Source organism: Schistocerca cancellata, chromosome 2 (genome assembly GCF_023864275.1).
Source record: "Schistocerca cancellata isolate TAMUIC-IGC-003103 chromosome 2, iqSchCanc2.1, whole genome shotgun sequence".
Lineage (NCBI taxonomy): Eukaryota > Metazoa > Arthropoda > Insecta > Orthoptera > Acrididae > Schistocerca > Schistocerca cancellata.
The window spans coordinates 1,000,698,653-1,000,718,216 of NC_064627.1; the positions used below are offsets into that span (position 1 = coordinate 1,000,698,653).

General features: G+C 38.3%; 1 protein-coding gene across 1 annotated transcript in view; it reads left to right on the forward strand.

Annotated features, from left to right (window-relative positions):
- The window catches only part of LOC126149160 (uncharacterized), a 35,265-nt gene extending 17,115 nt beyond the window's left edge, over positions 1-18,150 (forward strand). Inside the window, exons 2-3 of the mRNA XM_049915798.1 lie at positions 7,287-7,344; positions 14,413-18,150. Of these exons, the coding sequence (XP_049771755.1) occupies positions 7,287-7,344; positions 14,413-14,594 (240 nt within the window). The 3' untranslated portion in view covers positions 14,595-18,150. The remainder of the gene's footprint in view (positions 1-7,286; positions 7,345-14,412) is intronic.
- Positions 18,151-19,564: the final 1,414 nt, after the last annotated feature.

The window sequence follows — 19,564 nt, forward strand, 5'->3', positions numbered from 1 at the left end:
TGTCATCTGTGGCACCCTTACAGCACAGCGGTACGTTGACAATATTCTACGCCCTGTTTTGTTGCCCTCCATGGCAAGCCATCCAGGGTTTACATTTCAGAAAGATAGTGCCTACCCGCACACGGCGAGACATTCTACAGCTTGCCCTATCCTAACTTGTCCAGCGAGGTTCCCGGATGTCTCTCCAGTTGAGAACGTTTGGAGCATTAAGGGCATCGGCCTTCAACCAGCATGGTATTTTGACGATCTAACGCGCCAGTTGGGCAGAATTGGACGCTATATTCCTCAGGAGGATACCCAGCAACTCTGTCAATCAGTACCAGCCAGAATAATCGCTTGCATAAGGACTAGAGGGGGACCAAAGCGTTATTGATTTGCTCAATTTGTGAAGTTTTTTCTCGTGAACAAATTATACAGTTTTTCTGAAATTGTAATCATTTGTTTGTCTGTACTCGTGCATGAACACCACATCTATAGAGTTTCGTCCCATTCTGGTGATTCCTTAGTGGTTATGTGTGTGTGTGTGTGTGTGTGTGTGTGTGTGTGTGTGTGTGTGTGTTATGTGTTGTGTGTGGCGTGGTGTGTGTTCGTTAGAGTGTATGTGAATGGGTTCTGCGGGCCACAAATGTTGCAGGAATGGTACGTAGATAGCTGTAGTAAATTCATAGGCTGCTCCTTGAAACACTTAATAAGCTTTCGCAGAACACCCTCAGGTTCTTCAGCAGTTCCGTGGCGCTATCGCCTGTGTAACACAAACCTGTAACAGTGCGTGGTTCTGTTCTTTGTGTACGTTCAGTATCCCCTACAGTCCTATTCTGAATGAGTCCCACAGACTGGAGCAAATTCTAGAATGGATTGCCGGAGTGTTTTGTAGACTGAAAGCATTGACGCACTAGCCTAGCAGTGATCCGAACTCTCCACTTGCTTTACCTGCGACTGAGCGTGTATGATTTATCTCATTTCGTATCCACAGAGTAACACACACAGATATTTGTCAAAGATTTCTATTCCAAATCATTGATATTGTAGTCACATGATACCATGTTTTTTTTCCTTTCGTGAAGTCTACAATTTTATGTTTCTGGACATTTAAACCACGTAGCCAGTCATTGCACCACTTTGGAATCTTATCAACTTATTTCAAGACGTAATTCACTACAGTCGTCCAGTTGTATAATTCATGGTCAAATAAATAAAAATTTCAGTATCCGCAAAAGACTGACATTCCTTATGATGAAAAGATTTTTTTTTTGGAAAAGGTCATAAAATATGTTCTCCGACTTACCACAAAATTAAAAAATAAAATAAGTGTCCATTTTCTAGTTATCAACAGAAAATATTGGACACTACGAATTTTGCCAAGCCTTTTAATGTACATAATGGATTTTGCAGCAGTATTTGCCTGTTAAATGATAACTTTTTATTTATAGATATTAAGTGTTACATATTATGTGTAGGGTGTCTCATAAAGAATGTAATATTTAATTTAATAATAAAAAACATACTTCATTTGAAAATCACTAGTATTATTATTTCAACAGTCAATACGAAACACAAAGACAGAGATTAAACATGAAACAGCCAAATGTGTTCCACCCCGCTTCGTCTGCAGACATCCACAAAATTTTCGACTATACTAGAGCAAAGTTTCTCTTGAATTTGATCAATGACGCGTCTAGTTTTTGCCTTAGGTTGAGTAATGGTTCGTGGATTGATCATATAAACACGAGATTTGACATGGTGTCAAACTCGGTGGCCAGTTCTGATCGCCATTGCGAGAGATGAGACGAGAAGGGAATCTTGTTCTCAGCAGCCTTGATGTTCAACGGTAGTGTGGCGTGCTTTCCCTCTCCTGTTGGAACCACATGCGTTCCACATTCAGTTCTTGCAGTTGTGGTCATAAAAGCTGTATTATCATACGGCGATAACGATCAACAGTCACAACTGGAGGCAGATTATAATAGCCATTACACACTGTATGTCAATTTTCGTTGCATTGTGACGAGCAATTTCCAATGTATCAAAAAATAATATGAAATCAGCACTTTTTATGCCAACTAACACTCCCAGAAATCACTCGAGAGTCCAATTTCATTTGTTCCCGGTTATCCGCTCACAGCTGGCTAGCATCCATACATATTATAGAAATGGATGTATGTATGTATGTTCCACATCAACTCCTAAATCACTGGAGCAAATTCAACCAAATTTGGTACACATATCTCTTACTGTCGGTCAACAATCGCTGTGGAGGTAAGAACCACCTGACTTCTATAATTCAATAGATATGATATCATAAACAATGAGTTGCATGAAAAACTCCCGCATCATGCATGATGTTTAAATTTATTGCTCCTGTGCTACAAAATCTATTCTCAATAAATTTCGCAGACAGTACCCACATATGTGGCTAAATCCACCAACAGCATTACGCCATGGTACCACACATAGTTCAGGTGATATGTCGTCATAAACTGTGAGATGTGTGAAACACTGCGTCATCATGCGTAAAGTTTTAATACATCTATTCCTTACTACAAAGACATTCCTAGAGTCGAGTCAACTTAAGGAAATCCCTGACACCTTGCAGCTTTCAGGTGCGAAGAGCAAACAGCTGCAGGCGGAAACAATAGTCGTAGAGATGCGAAGCAGCTGTATTCTGTGGGTGGAAACTGTCTATTTTAGATACTGTGCTTATACATTTGTACGTTATGCATATTTCCTTCCACGTCTGTTTCGTAATTTCAAAGGTGTTTTCACAAATACAAGGAAATGAAATTTTTTGATATTACACTAAAAACACAGTTCATTTTTTGTCTTCGTTCCTAATAGATAATTGGAAAATGAATATCCTGGCCATGCCTGTTTTTCAGCTACTGTAACAATAAAACACCATGTATAAACATCCTCTTGGTTCAGATGGCACATCAAACTTTGTGGCCCCGTATAAGTGGCTGGACGTACCGGTTCTCAGGCCAGAGGAAGAGCGATCCATTTCCAGCAGGATCACGCCATTAAAACAACGATTATTAAAAAATTACTATTATGTGGAGTACCGTATTAAACATACTTTGTGACAGGATTGAGGATTTCTTGTTGGGGAGGACGTAGCTTGTCATGTGATTTCTGGTTTTCTCGGCGTAATTGATTAAAGGTGTGGCTCTGGATACACGCACAATATTTCGACGAACTACGTAGTCGTCACTTTCAGGTTTCGTGAATTTTGCTGTTATGTGCAGTCGCTGCCTAGACTCCAGCCACTCTGGTGGGAGTCCAACCAGCGAATGCACATGACAGCAAAACTCACAGAACATGAAAATAAGTACTGGGCTGGTCGCCGAAATAATGTGAATAAAATGGAAAAAAACTCGGATGTGTACCTGCAAGGACACCATGTTATCTTGGATGGAAAGTTATGGACGGAAGTGAAAGTAACTTCAGACGTGCCAAAGAGGTGTGTGCTAGGAGCCTTGTTAGTCCAAGTGATTACAATATTGACAACTTGTTTTAAATCTCCATAAACGCAAAAGCGTTAGCTTCCGAAACATTCGACTCCAACAAACAACTGGGTGTAACAATTAGTAGATATGTAAAATGGAATGATCAAATAGGTTCGGTCGTGGGTTACGTAGGTGGCAGACTTCGGTGCATTGGCAGAATAGAAGGGAAATGCAGTCAGTATACAATGGAGATCATTATAAATCACTTAATCCCCGTTTTGGAATATTGCTCGGGTGTGAGGTTTACATACAAAATAGGACTAACAGAAGACAATGAACGCAAACATAGAAGGGTTAAATAAATGGCCCGAGGTTTGTTTGTACATGAGAGTGACACAGATATGCTGAAATGGCACTCTCTAAGATAGATGTAAAGCATCCCGACAAAATCTACTTGCAAAGTTCAAAGAACTGGCTCTAAATGTTGACTCTAGGAATATGACACAACCCCCTATGTATCACTCTCATAGAGATCTTGAGGATAAGATTAGATTAATTACAGAGGCATTTATACAATCATTCTTCCCACGCTCCACACATGAATGGAACGGGAAGAAACCCTAACATGTGATACCATTCTAAGTACCCATTTGCAATACATATACGTAGATGCAGATGCACTGTAATTCTGAAGTCAAATTTCGGATTAAGCGCAGCAATACTTAACTCTAAAGATGAAGCACAAGGTACTACACTGTGTTGCGAGCCAACCGCTTGAAATGGTGATCTTAACTTTCTACTTTAAGGAACTTACTCTGGCTTTCTCGTACCAAAAATGTAACGTGATCCGCCATTTGTAGTTACAAATGAAATGACGTTGTTTCAGAGACTTTACTGGTCTCATACAGATATCATTTTATGTATATATACTGCAGTGGCACGTGAAAATCTGTACGAAGGCTCGAACCTGGATCTCTTACTTACCAGGCAGTTGTGTTAGCCACTAAACCACCCTGGCACAGCGGTTCGCACAACTGCACGGATTACCCTCGCATGTCTTGCTCCGCCACCACTGCACTAAGGCGGCTTAGTGGCTAACATGCCTGCCTAGTAAGTGGGAGACCCAGGTGCGATTCACAGCCTTGGTACAAATTTTCACTCACCACTTCAGTCTGTATACATAAAATCATATCTGTATGAAACCCGTAAAGTCTCTAAAACTGTGTCATTTCGTCTGTATAAGTACCTGCTCCGCGGTTTCGGGCTGGATCCCCCTCTTACGTTCGATGCTGAGATGCTATTCCAGAACTTGGAGGGCCTCCACAATTCTGTTCGTGTGTCAGGGGGAGTTTAAAGTAGACTGGGGTAGCAGTGGGAATCTGGATCGAGGAGAGAGCCATACCAGGGTAATCCGTGCAGTTGTGTGAATCGCTGTGCCAAGGCGGCTTAGTGCCTACCTAGTAAGCAGGAGAGCCTGGTTCGATTGCTGAACTGGGTACAAATTTTCGCAGCCGCTTAAGTCTGTACACATAAAATTTTATGAATGCTCGTTCACTAAGCGTGCAGGGTAGTACTGAATTCTGACATGATTGTGAAACATTTAAGCCCTATGATTTAAACAGACTGAACCAAACAAAATAAACTATCCGGAATGACCACGTAGTAACGAAGTTACTTCAGCATGCATTCTTAGCAAGACATTTTTTAAACATGTTTGGTATACACAGTGGTGACAAAAGTCACGGGATAGCGATATGCACGTACACAGAGGGCGGGAGTATCGCGAAAAGAAGGCATAAAACGTCAGTGCATTGGCGGAGATGTCATTTGTACTCAGGTGATTCAAGTGAATAGGTTTCCGACGTGATTACGGCCGGAAGACGGGACTTAACAGACTATGAACGCGGAATGGTAGTTGGAGCTAGACGCACGAGACATTCCATTTCCGAAATCGTTAGGGATTTCAGTATTCCGAGACCCACAATGGCAAGAGTGTGCCGAGAATACCAAATTTCGGGCATTACCACTCTCCATGGAAAACGCAGTGGCCGACAGCCTTCAGTTAACGACCGAGAGCAGTGGCGTTTGCGTAGAGTTTCAGTGCTAACAGACAGTCAACACTGCTTGAAATAAACGCACAAATCAATAGTGGACGAACGACGAACGTGTATGTTATGTCACTGAGGCGAAATCTGGCATTAATGGGCTATGGCAGCAGACGACGGATGCGAGTGTCTTTGCATACAGCATGACATCTCCTGCAGCGCTCGTGACCGTATCGGTTGGAACCCAGATGACAGAAAAAACGTAAACTGGTCAGAAAACCCTCGATTTCAGTTGGTAAGAGCTAATGGTAGGGTTTGAGAGTGGAGCATACCCAATGAAGGCAAGGACCCAAGTTGTCAACAAGGTACTGTGCAAGCTAGTTGCGCTTCCATGTTGATGGGGGCTGTGTTAACGTGGAATGGACTGAGTCTTCTGGTCCAACTGAACAGACCATTGACTGGAAACGGTTATGTTCGGCTGCTTGGAGACAATTTGCAGTCATTCATGGACTTCATGTTCCTAAACAACTACGGGATATTTTTTGGATGACAATGCGATATGTCACTGGGCCAAAGTTGTTCACGATTGGTTTGGAGAACAAAAAATGGTTCAAATGGCTCTGAGCACTATGAGACTTAACATCGGAGGTCATCGGTCCCCTAGAACTTAGAACTACTTAAACCTAACTAACCTAAGGACATCACACACATACTTGCCTGAGGCAGGATTCGAACCTGCGACCGTAGCAGTCCCACGCTTTCAGACTGTAGCGCCTAGAACTGCTCGGCCACAATGGCTTTTGGAGAACATTCTGTACAATTTGAGCAAATTATTAGGGCAACCAGATCGCCCGACATGAATCCCATCGAACATTTATGGGACATAATCGAGAGGTCAGTTTGTGCACGGATTATGCACCAGCAACACTTTTGTAATTAAGGACGACTATAGAGGCAGCGTGGCTAAGTATTTCTACAGGGAACTTCCAGCAACTTGTTAAGTCCATGTCATGTTTAAGATGCTGTACTACACTGGGCAAAATGGGATCTGACACAATATTAGGAGGTATCCTGGCTCTGAGGTCATCAGTCCCCTAGAACTTAGAACTACTTAAACCTAACGAACCTAAGGACATCACACACATCCATGCCCGAGGCAGGATTCGAAGCTGCGACCGTAGTGGTCACACGATTCCAGACTGTAGCGCCTAGAACCGCTCGGCCACCATAGGTACACACATGGACTGATTACCACTTTTTGTGATTTGCAGTTCCTTTAAATCCCATCTGATAAGTAACGATCGATACCTATTTTAGTATAAATTATCAAAATTGAGTAAAGAATCCTTATTTTTGTTCTGATAATGTTAGCATCCTTGTGACAATGTTTCCCAGACCGTCCGGTTAAGATTGCCTAAGAGTTATTCTATGGATGGTATACACCGATCCTCCCTCATTCTGTATATTTCTGAAGGAAAGTGTGTAAAAATTGCTTGTTCCACTATTAACCTATCAATTGTGACCACCAAGCACCATGAAACAACACTGAGCTTTGCAGGACAAATGTAAAAGTATCCTCTTTCTAATCATCTCAGTTTTAACTACAGCTAATCTCCCTAGTAAAGCATTTTTTTGAGTTGAACTCAAAACAAATGTGGTGAACTTTATGCCATGAGTAATTTGTGTAAATAATATTATTTATATAATTGCATAAATTTTGAGTGCTGTCAGTTTCACAAGTGTCAATGCATTTAGGATATTCATTTGCTAACTGTTTGTTTAAGTCACATATATTTTACAGGAGTTAAACTGGAGGGAAAAGAATCCAGAGGACACTATTTCCACTTCATCAGGGGAAGGTATGTGATACGTATCAGACTCTTCCTTTTAGATCAACAACCTGAACAATTAAGTTCAAATGTCTTAAACATTTTCTGTCTGAAGGAGTTGCCCAATGTCCTCCTAAGATGTTAATATAAATTTAGATATGTGCTGTTCATGATTGTTAAACTGTCTTTTGCTAAGTCTAGTTAACACTTGTATCTGTTCGTGCAACTGCATTTTTGTGCCTTTGTTTCCGTTTTGTGTTTCTTTCTTATCTTGAAAAAAACTGTAATGACACTGTATGCACTACATGTGGAAAACAGTGCTGTACTATTAAGTACACTACCAAATTCAGTATAGCAGTATATGATACGTGACCTAAAATGTTATACACTTCATGGTATGTACACAGCGAAGACAGTTTGCTCTGATCTGTGTGCTCTGCGGGGACCCATGGCATGGGCAATGTTATAGCCAGAGCAGGTTGAAAAAGGCTAGTGTCCACTCTGTCTGCTTGCCGGGAGGGTCTAGTCTGAGATGTGGAGGAGGATCTTCTGGCAGTGACTAAGCACACTGGGTGCACTTGGCTGCAAATCATTGCTCATGTCAGCACACCTGATGCCTGCTGCCTGGATTCACAGGCCGTCCTTAGTTCCTACAGGCAGCAGGCTGAGTTGTTGAAGACAGCAGGTCACGTTCACAGAGTGAAAACAGAACTAACATTATGCAGCATCGCTCCCACAAATGACCACGGTCCTCATGTTTGGAGGTAATAGGGAGGCTTAAAACAGAGGCTCAGCAATTCCTTGATCATCGTGGATGTCGATTCTTGACCTCTGCTGCTGCGTGGGGAAATGTATAGCCTCCTAGGTCAGGTGTGTGCACTACATGCAGGAAGCAGCTACCAGGGTAGTGGAGTATGTGCAGCAGGCACATGTGGATTTCTTAGGATAAGACACATTCTGAGTGCACACAGAATAGCATTCATCATAGATGATGGGAAAAACAAAATGTTAATACTGTATTAACTAATAGCAACAGCATCTATGGAAAGGTCCTAGAACTAGTCTCATTTATAAATAGTAAAAAATACCCACATAATACTAGGGGCAAGAAGCTGGCTGAAACTGCATGTCAACAGCAATGAAATGTAGAGTCCAACTGGAACATATATCGTAAAAATAGATTGATCGCTGGTGGTAAAAGTGTGTTTATAGCAATAAAAAATACAATAATAGCTAGTGAGATGAATACTGATTCAGAATGTGAAAAAATTTGGGTGAAGATAAGTGTTAAACACAGAACAAACTTGGTCCCTGGATGCTTTTATAGACTCCCTGCCTCAGCAGCAGCAGCAGCAATGGTGGAACACCCGAGGGGAAACTTGGAAAACATTTCATGTAATTTTCCTGATCATGTGGAGATTTTAACTTACCTGCTATAGTCTGGGAGATTCAAGTGATTAGGATTGGTAGTAGTGACAGAAAATCATTTGAAATTTCCCTAAGTACCTTACCCAAAAATTATAATGAACAGTTAATTGGAGAACCAACTCATGAAGATAAAATCTTATACCTGCTGGTGACAAAAAGACATGAACTTTTTGAATCAGCACAGAACAGGGAATCAATGATCATAAGTCCATTACAGTTTCACTGAATATGGCTGTAAATAGGAATACAAAAAAAAAAAGGGTTCAAATGGCTCTGAGCACTATGGGACTCAACTGCTGAGGTCATTAGTCCCCTAGAACTTAGAACTAGTTAAACCTAACTAACCTAAGGACATCACAAACATCCATGCCCGAGGCAGGATTCAAACCTGCGACTGTAGCGGTCTTGCGGTTCCAGACTGCAGCGCCTTTAACCGCACGGCCACTTCGGCCGGCAGGAATACAAAGAATGGTAGGAAGATCTTTCTGTTTAACAAGGGTGACAAGAGACAAATTCCAGATTGCCTGAAAGGCAAACACAAAAATTTCATTTCCAGCATTGATAGTGTTCTGCATCAGTGGACAGATTTGAAGAGTGTCACATAATATGCTTTAGACAGATATGTGCTGAGTAAAACTGTGAGGGCTGAAAAAGACTCACCATGCTTGGACAACCATGTTAGTAACCATAATGGCACTGAAACAGGGGATGCCACAGAAAAGGTTGAAATACTAATAGTTTTTCTAGTAGACTATTTCACAGAGAAAGATCACATGGTAGTTCATCCTTTAAATCATTGCATGGGTGGCAAATGACAGTTATCATAACAAGTGACCAAGGAATAGAAAAGCAGTTGAAATCACTTAGAAGAGTAAAAGCCACAGGACCTGTTGGATACCAGTTCATTCCTACACTCCTAGCAGAAGTGAACCATAGGTCCCCAGAGGTGTGAAGCATTGCTAATGATTGGAAAAAGCTCAAGTCATTCTCATTTTCAAGAAGGGTTGTTGAACAGATGCATGAAATTATAGGCCTATATCTTTGACATTGATCTATTGTAGAGCTTTGGAACATGTTTTATGCTCACATATTATGACATTTCTAAAGATCAAACATCTCCTCTGCAGACATCAACATGGGTTCCATAAACAACAATCATATGAAAGCCAGGTAGATGCTGTGTGACTGCAGAAGTAGCTACTTCCATAAAATATAGGTGCACATACCAAAGGCTGGAATGTTTTTAATTTTTAATTTTTGACTTGAGTATGTATGCCCTAAACTTTCATTATCATCTTCTCGCAAAGTAACTTCATGGCTTTAAATTTTCATTCTGATGCAGACATCCTTAGAAGTGTCAAAACCTAGGTACATGTATTAAACAAATATTTGCCACCAGTTACCACTGTTATTTCTCCATTGAAAGTTATACAGAACACAACTTCAAAACATTGACACAAGTAAATTTTGTGTCATCAGCATGCAAAGGTGTGTGCTTGTGAATTAATACTGAAAAATAGATCACTTTTAATTGTAACTGTATATAGTTCCCCCTGGAAAGTTTTGATCTGTTTATGAGGAGTCTCCATTCCTTGCTACACCATCAGTTAGGCAGTATTAATAGTCTGTGGTGACTTCAGTGTAGATTTACTAAGGGATTTTGATAGGAAAAATGATGTGGAAATCTTATTTGGATTCTACAATTTGATCTCTGTAATTAACTTTCCAATACAGGTGAATAAAGACAGAAGAACCCTAACTGATGATTTTCTTTGGTGACACTCGAAGAAAGAAAATAATTGTTAACCCAGTAACATATGATCTCACTGATCACAAAGCAAAGTCAGTCAGGATAAAGAAGACAGTGCCTTACAGTATAAACACTCCTCAGTGGAAATCAGTTTAATTAATTACTCCAGGACAAATATTTTCAACCATAGTTTAAAGAGATAACCTGGAATAAAATTTATAATTAACCTAATTTCAACATAAAATTTAATCTACTCCATGATAAATTCATATTATTATTTGAAAATAGCTCTCTGCATAAGCTAATCAGAGAGGACATTAAACAATGTACAACACCATGGATCACTAGAGTGAGTAAAGTAACTTGTGAAAGGAAAAGAGATGTGTATCTATTGGTGAAAACAAGAAGAGATCCTGTAGTAGCTGCACACTACAAAAAGTCTCAAAATTACTAAGAAAACTTATTAAAAATCAAGCAACATCTGTAAAATGTCAGAAATTAATGATTCCAACAACAGATGAAAGGCTATATAGAATATAGTGATATGAGAAACAGGGCAATCAGCAACAGAACAGGATAACATCACTATTGAGCTGAATGGAAAGGCTATAAATGATGAGTCACAGGTACCAAATATATTTAATAATCATTTCTTAAATATAGCAGAAAATATAAGGACAAACAGTACAAGAGAAAAATCACAGCAGTATGTTGAAAAAGCAACTTTCAAAAATTCAGTCATATGAATATAACACAAACTTCTCCTCCTGAAATTAAGAAAATCATATATTCTCTAAAAATTAAAGCTCATCTGAATTTGATGTTGTTCCCAGTAGAGGACCAAAGATTTGTTGCCATATAATAAGCCTTGTCTTATCTCAAATCTGTAATGCATCACTAACTCAAGGCATCTTTCCAGAGAGACTGAAATTTGCCCTTGTTAAACCCCTCTTTAAGTTAGAACAGATGGCAATAACTACTGAATTGTTTCACTACTGACATCATTTTCCATATTCTTTGGGAAGATGATGAATTCTAGAATAGCATCTAAGCTGAACAATTATGATATCCTCTACAAATCATAGTTTGGATTTCAGAAGAGTTGCTCTTCTGAGGATGCCAATTATATGTTCAATCACCAAATATTAGAAGATATTACAAGATATTATTAAATAACAAAATAGTGCCGTTTGGAATTTCCTGCAGACTATCTAAGGCATTTGACTGTGTGAATCACAATATTCTCATATAATGTAATTGGACACATAAAAAAATGTGCTCACCAAGTGGCAGCAACACACGTAAATAAGGTATAGATACACAAGCTTTCGGAGCCAGTGGCTCCTTCTTCTGACAGAAGGTTTGAAAGGTAAGGAGAAGGAGTGAAGGAAAAGGACTTGTGAGGTATAGGAAAGGGGTAGAATTTGGAAAAGTCACCCAGAACCACCGGTCACGGGAGACTTGCTGGATGGGATGAGAAGGAAAGACTGATTGTTTGGGGGGATTGTACTGCACGAGATCTGAAAACCTGAGAGCTTCAAGGTGGAAGATAGGGTAATATGCAAGGCAGATATTACTGCCAGAACATCATACATGAGTTAATAAGAGCAAAAAGCTAAGTGAATTGTTTATGATAGATGTGGGAGGGTGAAGGCAAAAAATAGACAGATCAAGAGTCAAAGTTGTAGAAAACTAAGTTTCCCAAGGTTCAGCCTTACATCTACTACTGTTCCTCATATATTTAAATTATTTTCCATCTACTGTACAACAATCAGAATTAGTTCTTTTTGCAGATGGCTGTAGTATTGTACTCAGTCCAAGCATATATGCTACAACAGAAGAAATGGTAAACATATCATTGACTGATTTTCTGCAATTGGTCTCACCCTCCATTTTAAAAAACACAACCTATTCAGTTCTGCATATCTACGAGTACTGCACCAATAAGTTTAACTCATGGTGAGAAAATAATAGTCAGGGTGGAAAATTCAAAATTGTTAGGTGCCCACACTGATGTGAATTTAAACTGGAAAAAGTTCTTTTGGAACTCCTGAAACAACATAGTTCAGCCATATTTGCACTCAGAATCATTGCAAATCTTGGGGAGAGACAAATCAGTAAGCTGATATATTTGTAGAAATCTGTTTAAGGTGTAGGGTGTCCTGACTATTGCTTCACAGTCTGTTTATTCACTCATAAAGTTTGTTGTAAATGATCCATTGCAGTTCAAAAGAAATCATGATGTGCATAACTGCAATACCAGAAGAAAAAATTAGTTTCATACTCAACATTAATGTTATTTGTAGCACAAAAGGGGGTGCACATTGCCACAACTAAAATTTTTGACAAATTACCAAGCGATATAAAATGTCTGACAAACAGCAAAGTAAAATATTTAAGCAAACTGAAGAAGTTTCTCCTTGACAACTCCTTTTATTCTATAGAAGAATTTCTGTTAATGTAATGTGTAAAAGGTGTTTGGTAAGAATTAGTAACTCACATCTGTATAAGCAATAAAAAATAAAAAATAAATAAATAAAAATAAAACAACTTAAAAACATTCAGCATGTTTCCATTTTTACAAATTAATTTACAGTATAAATGAAAATGACTCAGTCCATACTATTAAGATTTATTGTGCAAATGATCAATGGAACATGAAAATAAATTACTAAGTTCTTTATAGCAATTTCACTAAGTTGTTATCAAGATGATATTTGAAGAGAGGGGACGAATGTTTATGTCTCCTGGCTGGAAATTTATTTGGTGATCTGGGATAGCTTCAACATTTCTCTTACATCCAAAATCCTGGCCAGAACCATCCATGGGGCTTCTAGCAACTTTTTTTGTGTATCTAAGATCACCTTCCTCTTAAACATTCCAATGTTATTATTCACATGACAGGTATAAATTTAAAAAATTCTATTATAAGAGATGATTTATGATCATGTGATGTGTGTGTGCACTGTGTTGCTCATAAAGACAGTAGATGATTATTTCAGTGTTCACTGAGATCCATTAATTATTAAAATGTGCATTCAAATGACATGTATAAATTCAGTGTGTCAACTAACATAATAATCAAACAGATAACAACAGTGTGCCATATGAAAACACTGTATTTTCTAATCAGCTTTTTGTGATGTTATAAGAATCATGCTAAAATGCTTCCAATTAAAAACAATTAGTACTTTGTCAGGAACAGTGTCCCATAACAGTAATTTACATTATAAACATGTGGGCTATAGTTATTATTTATCATATACTATCATATTAATTGTTTGGTACTGAATGTGCTCATAGCTATTTAACTAGTGTGATTTGGTCTCTCTGAGTTTTAATTAGTAACTATGTCATTTGATAGGTCTCCTTTTGTGTGGTTCATATATCACATTCACAATCACAACTAATATTATTCATTGTGTTTTAATTAATTAAGAGGAGATTTTTTCCATGAACTTTTACCCAATTAATCTTCTGATTGAGAGCTTTGTAAAATATTAATTCTTTACCCTTTAAAATGCATTGGTGTTATATTTTCATTGTCTGATACTTATCAATTGTATTCATATGCTTTACACACTGACTGTAACATGCTCAAATTAACAATAGTTTACAGAAACTCTAGGTGCACTTCAACATCACTCCCATGGCTCAACAGACATGACCACTTTTCCCAACAGCATACTTTGCTTAAAGTTCAACCTTGCTATGTTTCAATATCTAGTTTCAAATAGTCAGTATAGTCTGATATACAGGTAGTGACATTCAAGCCACAGCAGCAATAAATTCCAAATTATTTTCTATAAAATCTAGTTAATATGCTCCCTGACAAAGTTAAAATGTTCTCTACTTGTTTAATTGCTTGATCTGCTATGTCACAGGCTCAAATTCATTATTAAAATTGACTTGTCTTACAGGTGTGTCAAATGCTGAGATTTATGTAAGACCAGAAGTGCTACAACTGTTACATCTGAGGAACAGACCCATAAAAAAACACTTCAATACTATGCCAGCATGGGTGCTAGGAAGTGAACAAGAAAAATCATCAGTGGTGATTCTGCTGCCTGAAGGCTCAACAGATAATGACCAGGTTTTCTGATGTGCAGATGGACAATGAAATTAGTTCTTTCAAACATTGTGTCAATAGGAAATAAATAACAAGAACAACAGAAATTTACAGTACCTTAAACAAATAATAACTTGCCATTGAGCAGCTATATGTAATAGGAATAATGCAAAGAGTAACAGAAATCAGACTGAAACTCCATATAATACATCATAGACTTCTGTTGTCAAACCTCATCACAGCTCTTCCAATCCACTTGTATGAGCTTTTGCTTCTGATTGGTTGAAAAGGATGAACTGACAACACTGATAAATTACATATCTAGTCTGACTGTAACTATTTTTGCATGCAGTCATCGCTGTTTTCCTTCTTAGTTATTTATGAATTTCATGTACAAAGCATAGATTACAAGTATGAATAACTTTTACACATGTAAAAGTGAGAGAGTGAAAGATGCAGTCAAAATATGTTGTATGTATGTTGAGTTGACTTCAATTCATTTTTAGCAGTGTTTCTCTGTCACTCTAATGACCCATCATTTTCTTCATTATTCATCCAGTTTCAGCAGTTGCACCATTTCTGCTGACCTTGTTATCAGTTTCATGTGCATATTTCTAAGATACCTCTCATGTAAGAAGAGAAATTTTGAATGAATGATCATGCGCTATGGGTCAATAATCTAAGGAAGTGAACTAAGATTCTCCCTCATGTACGTTATTGAACTTCTTATAGCCCTTGTCTTAAATTAGAGATCTTCATTGGTAATAACAATTAATTCTCTTCTTTATGCTGGATAATAATTATTATAAACAGCTTCATCTTCATTATCATTATTTATTAAACAAGTAAGGTTTTGTACTATCAATGCTTATAAATATGAAAAAACAGATACTGTTACCAGTGTTTACTGCATTACACCATCATGTATTGGAGAAAGCTTATAAATATTGTTGTACCTTACCATTCAGTTCTTAAATTATAATGCATTTAACAGTACCTTCTATTTTTATTTCTCTAAAAAGTTTTCCACATATTAAGTAAAGTTTCTCACTTTGCCATCACAACTTGCTCTCACCTTTCTCAATGTTTTTATTAATGTGGCTTTCTTACTTTCTGCCTTAATAATTTATTACAGGTACCTCTATAATTTTAATTCCATTCACTTTGAGAAAAAATAAGTTTGCATATCATTGATCCTACCATATCTGATATGCTCTAAAACTCAGCATGTATGACTTTTGTGTGAGTGCAGTTTTTGCCTAGTTGTAGTGGACAATAAGGCAAGTTCCCTGACATTCACAAGCAAATTTCATCATTTATAGTCTCCAAATTATGACAACGACTTTGTTCTGTTCTAATGGAAGTATATACTTTTTTTCTGTGGCACTTGAAAGAAGCTTCTAAGAGAACTTCAATGACAGAGCATGTGTGGGACTTGATCAAACATTATCAGAATAACAGCACTGCAAACCACTGTCCCACCACCAGGAGAAGAGGTTCCATCAACATCTGCCCTGTTATACTGAATGTAAGCAAATGCAAAATTCAGGTATGGTTTTTGTGTTTACCTGAGTGCAGCCTGTGTTCTGTTGCTGTAGTAATCAGACAACTTGCTTGTAAAACTGTTGACACTCTCAAATTGTACATTGAGCATTGTTTATGGTGAATGTTGTAAAACTGATAGAGAAGCGGTGTAGTTGCTCATTGAAGAGTGTCCAGATTGTGCCAAGCAGTCATGCTCTGTCTTTGTAAACATTATAAATAAAGTTCTAGAAACTTAAAGTGTGGAGAGTAAAATATGCCAAGGGAAAAGAAGAGCAACTGATGAAAGAAATTAAACTAATATTTTAAAGGAGTAACACACAGTGCAAATGTCACTAACAGGTAGTTTGGAAGTACAAGAGGTATCAATCAAATGCGCGTTCTGCGAACACTGCAGTCCATCATATTTCGTCTTCTTCCAATTTCACTACATCTACAGCTTCATGCAGTGACTATCCAAATTTGATTACAGCCCACTCAATGTTATCTACAAAATGTGCAAAGTGAGGCGGCATATGTAAGCAAAATTTTGTTTAAGGAAGAAGCATCATTTACAAACCAAAGGCAAGTCAGTCTTCACAAAGTGCACTAATCGTCAGTTGAAAATCCAAGCTGACTCGAAGAATGTTACTGGTCTTTCAATATTTGGTGCATGTTTTGAAGACCTGCAACACTGGTCTCTGTGTTATTGATGGAATTCTAAATACATTCAAGTAATGTGAGTTCCTAAGATATACTGCTGCTGCAGTTATTGGAAGACAGCCCTCTGAACATAAGGCAGTCAGTGTGATACCAACATGATGGATATCCCTCTCGTTCCACACATATGTTGACAGGCCCTCTTAAGAGGACATTTGGAGGGCATTGGAACAGTTGTTCAGGAAACGCAAAATGGTCTACAGACTCACCTAACTTAACACTTCTACACCTTTATCTGTGGTGAGATTTAATGCAAGAAGTTTATTACAAAACACTGATGACTCCCAAAGAAATGAAATGCCTTGTAACACATTGATTCCAGATGAAATTCAATGTGCAGGCTGTTTCACCAGAATCACTTCATAGTGTGCAGCAATGCTCAAGGAAACATTTTAAGCACATGGTATGATAGCCGTGATAGTACACATAAAAACCATACAACGAGTTCTGTCCTTTCTTACATTTGGGGTAATATGGCAGACATCCATGGTGCTGTTATCTTGATACTGTTTGATCATGTCCATGAAAACTCTTCCCCTGATGGTGAGACGGGTCCATGGTCCTGTTATCTTGATGGCCAGCCGCAGTGGCCAAGCAGTTCTAGGCACTTCAGTCCGGAACCGTGTGACTGGATGGTCGCAGGTTCAAATCCTGCCTTGGGCATAGATGTGTGTGATGTCCTTAGGTTAGTTATGTTAAAGTAGTTCAAAGTTCTAGGGGACAGATGACCTCAGATGTTAAGTCCCATAGTGCTCAGAGTCATTAGTTATCTTGATACTGTTTGATCATGTACCATGTATGTTATGTCAATAAAAATTACTGGTGAATATTGGGAAATTCACTGTATTGGCTGCTATAACTTGCAAAAATGTAGCATCTCAATATATTTATTCATTCTGGACATATTTGTGATGGCTTGCCTTAGCTGCCTCAATCTATCTAGAGTAAGTTCTGTTGTAGGTGGTGTATAATTGCCTTACTCCAATCCATAGATAATGAATCTCAGTTGTGTGGATGAATCATATGGGTTCCTGTTGTGCTGCTAATGCAGTTGTGTGTTACACAGTAATAACAAGAAACATGTAAAACTGATACCTATCTATTGTTTTAATGATACACAAGATTCACTAACATATTTATTAGTGGTGCTCTATACCACTCATATATAGTTTCATTCTACAACACCATTCTCATAGCTTATTTTTCTGATTTTAACTTTCTACCAATTTTTCTTGGTAGAAATACATGTATAAAAAACACCAAATAAATATACCTTTGTTACTTTTATTTTAAATAGCAGCAACATAAGATTACTTTTTGGATTTTGAAAGACAATATATACCTCTAAGAAAATCCTGTTTTCTTGTCACTAATAACTCTTTTTGTTTCCAATTACTTCTGTATTTTATGATTAATAAACAAATAAATAAGTTTTTTAATTGTTTTTGCTTTTAGTTCATAATTCAGTTAGTAGCTGGTTGTTTACTTTCCATTTCTGGTTGATATTCAGTCATTTACTCCCAGCATTCCATAGAACCCATTCATAAAGAGAACCTTCAGGGATATGGAACAAGTCAGGATATAAATTCACAAAAGATACAGTGTGCTTCATTTAGTGTGTGGCCATTACTTATGGCACAACATCAATATTGTTCATTTTAAATTGTGTAAAATAAGTCTTTGTGAGACTGAGACTTAAACTGTTAGCTGTGAACAACTTGTAGGGCTGCTCAGCTAATATCTGGTCTGTGTCTGCTGAGTTTGAGTTTGGATTTATGCTTGTGTTATCATCAAACATTATAGCTTCTGCACTGCACTTCAGAGTCACTGAAAGATCATTTCTGTAAGTTAAGAACAAGAGGGAACCCAGTACTGATCCTTGCAGCATTTCATGTATTATGTTCTCACATTCTGACATTACTTTCAAGCCTATGTGGCACAATTGACAGGCATACTAGAGGCACTGTCCACTACATTTATGCAAAGCATCATCAAATCTTCACTGCCGTCTCCATTTTGTGATCGATCGGACCTTACTTTCTGAGTAGCCCCCATACAGGGGCAGAAAAAGAAATTAGTACACCTGGAAAGACAACATTGATTCTGGTCTGATTATGGCATATGCTACCTGGGGGATAGTAGATGTACTGATAATGATTTTAACATCATCCACCCACAGATAGTGTAGTGGCATAGCTACCAGTGTGCCATCTGTGTGTACTCTTTAATAGGGAATGCTCACAGCCAGAAAACTCACTGTGGTGCACATGTGTGAAGCAATCAGGCAAACTTGTCATGGAGATGCACTCATGTTCCCTTCAGCCAACTGCACAAGTTTGAAAGGGATCAAACAGTGGCCTTCTGAGTGATAAGATGGTCCTTTCAAAGAAGTGCCACACAATTTGGACATGCTGTGTTAGATGTGCAATGATGCTGGTACCAGTGGCACATGAATGTTCTCACACCCATAGATGATAATCTGGATGCCTATGCAGCACAGATGCCCACGAGGATCATTGTGTTGTGAGGGCAGCAATGGCAGATTGTACAGCTATCACAGCACAGATAAGAGGGCTTGTGAACCCAGATATGTTGACACAAACTGTTGCAAACTGGTTATTGGCAGTGGAACTATGGGCACACACACCTCTAGCCCTTCTTCGACTCGTGCCACAGCATCGACATGCACAGCTCGACTGGTGCTGTCAGAGGGTCACTCGAAGATAGCGTGACATGCTGTTGTCTTCAGTGATGAAAGCAGA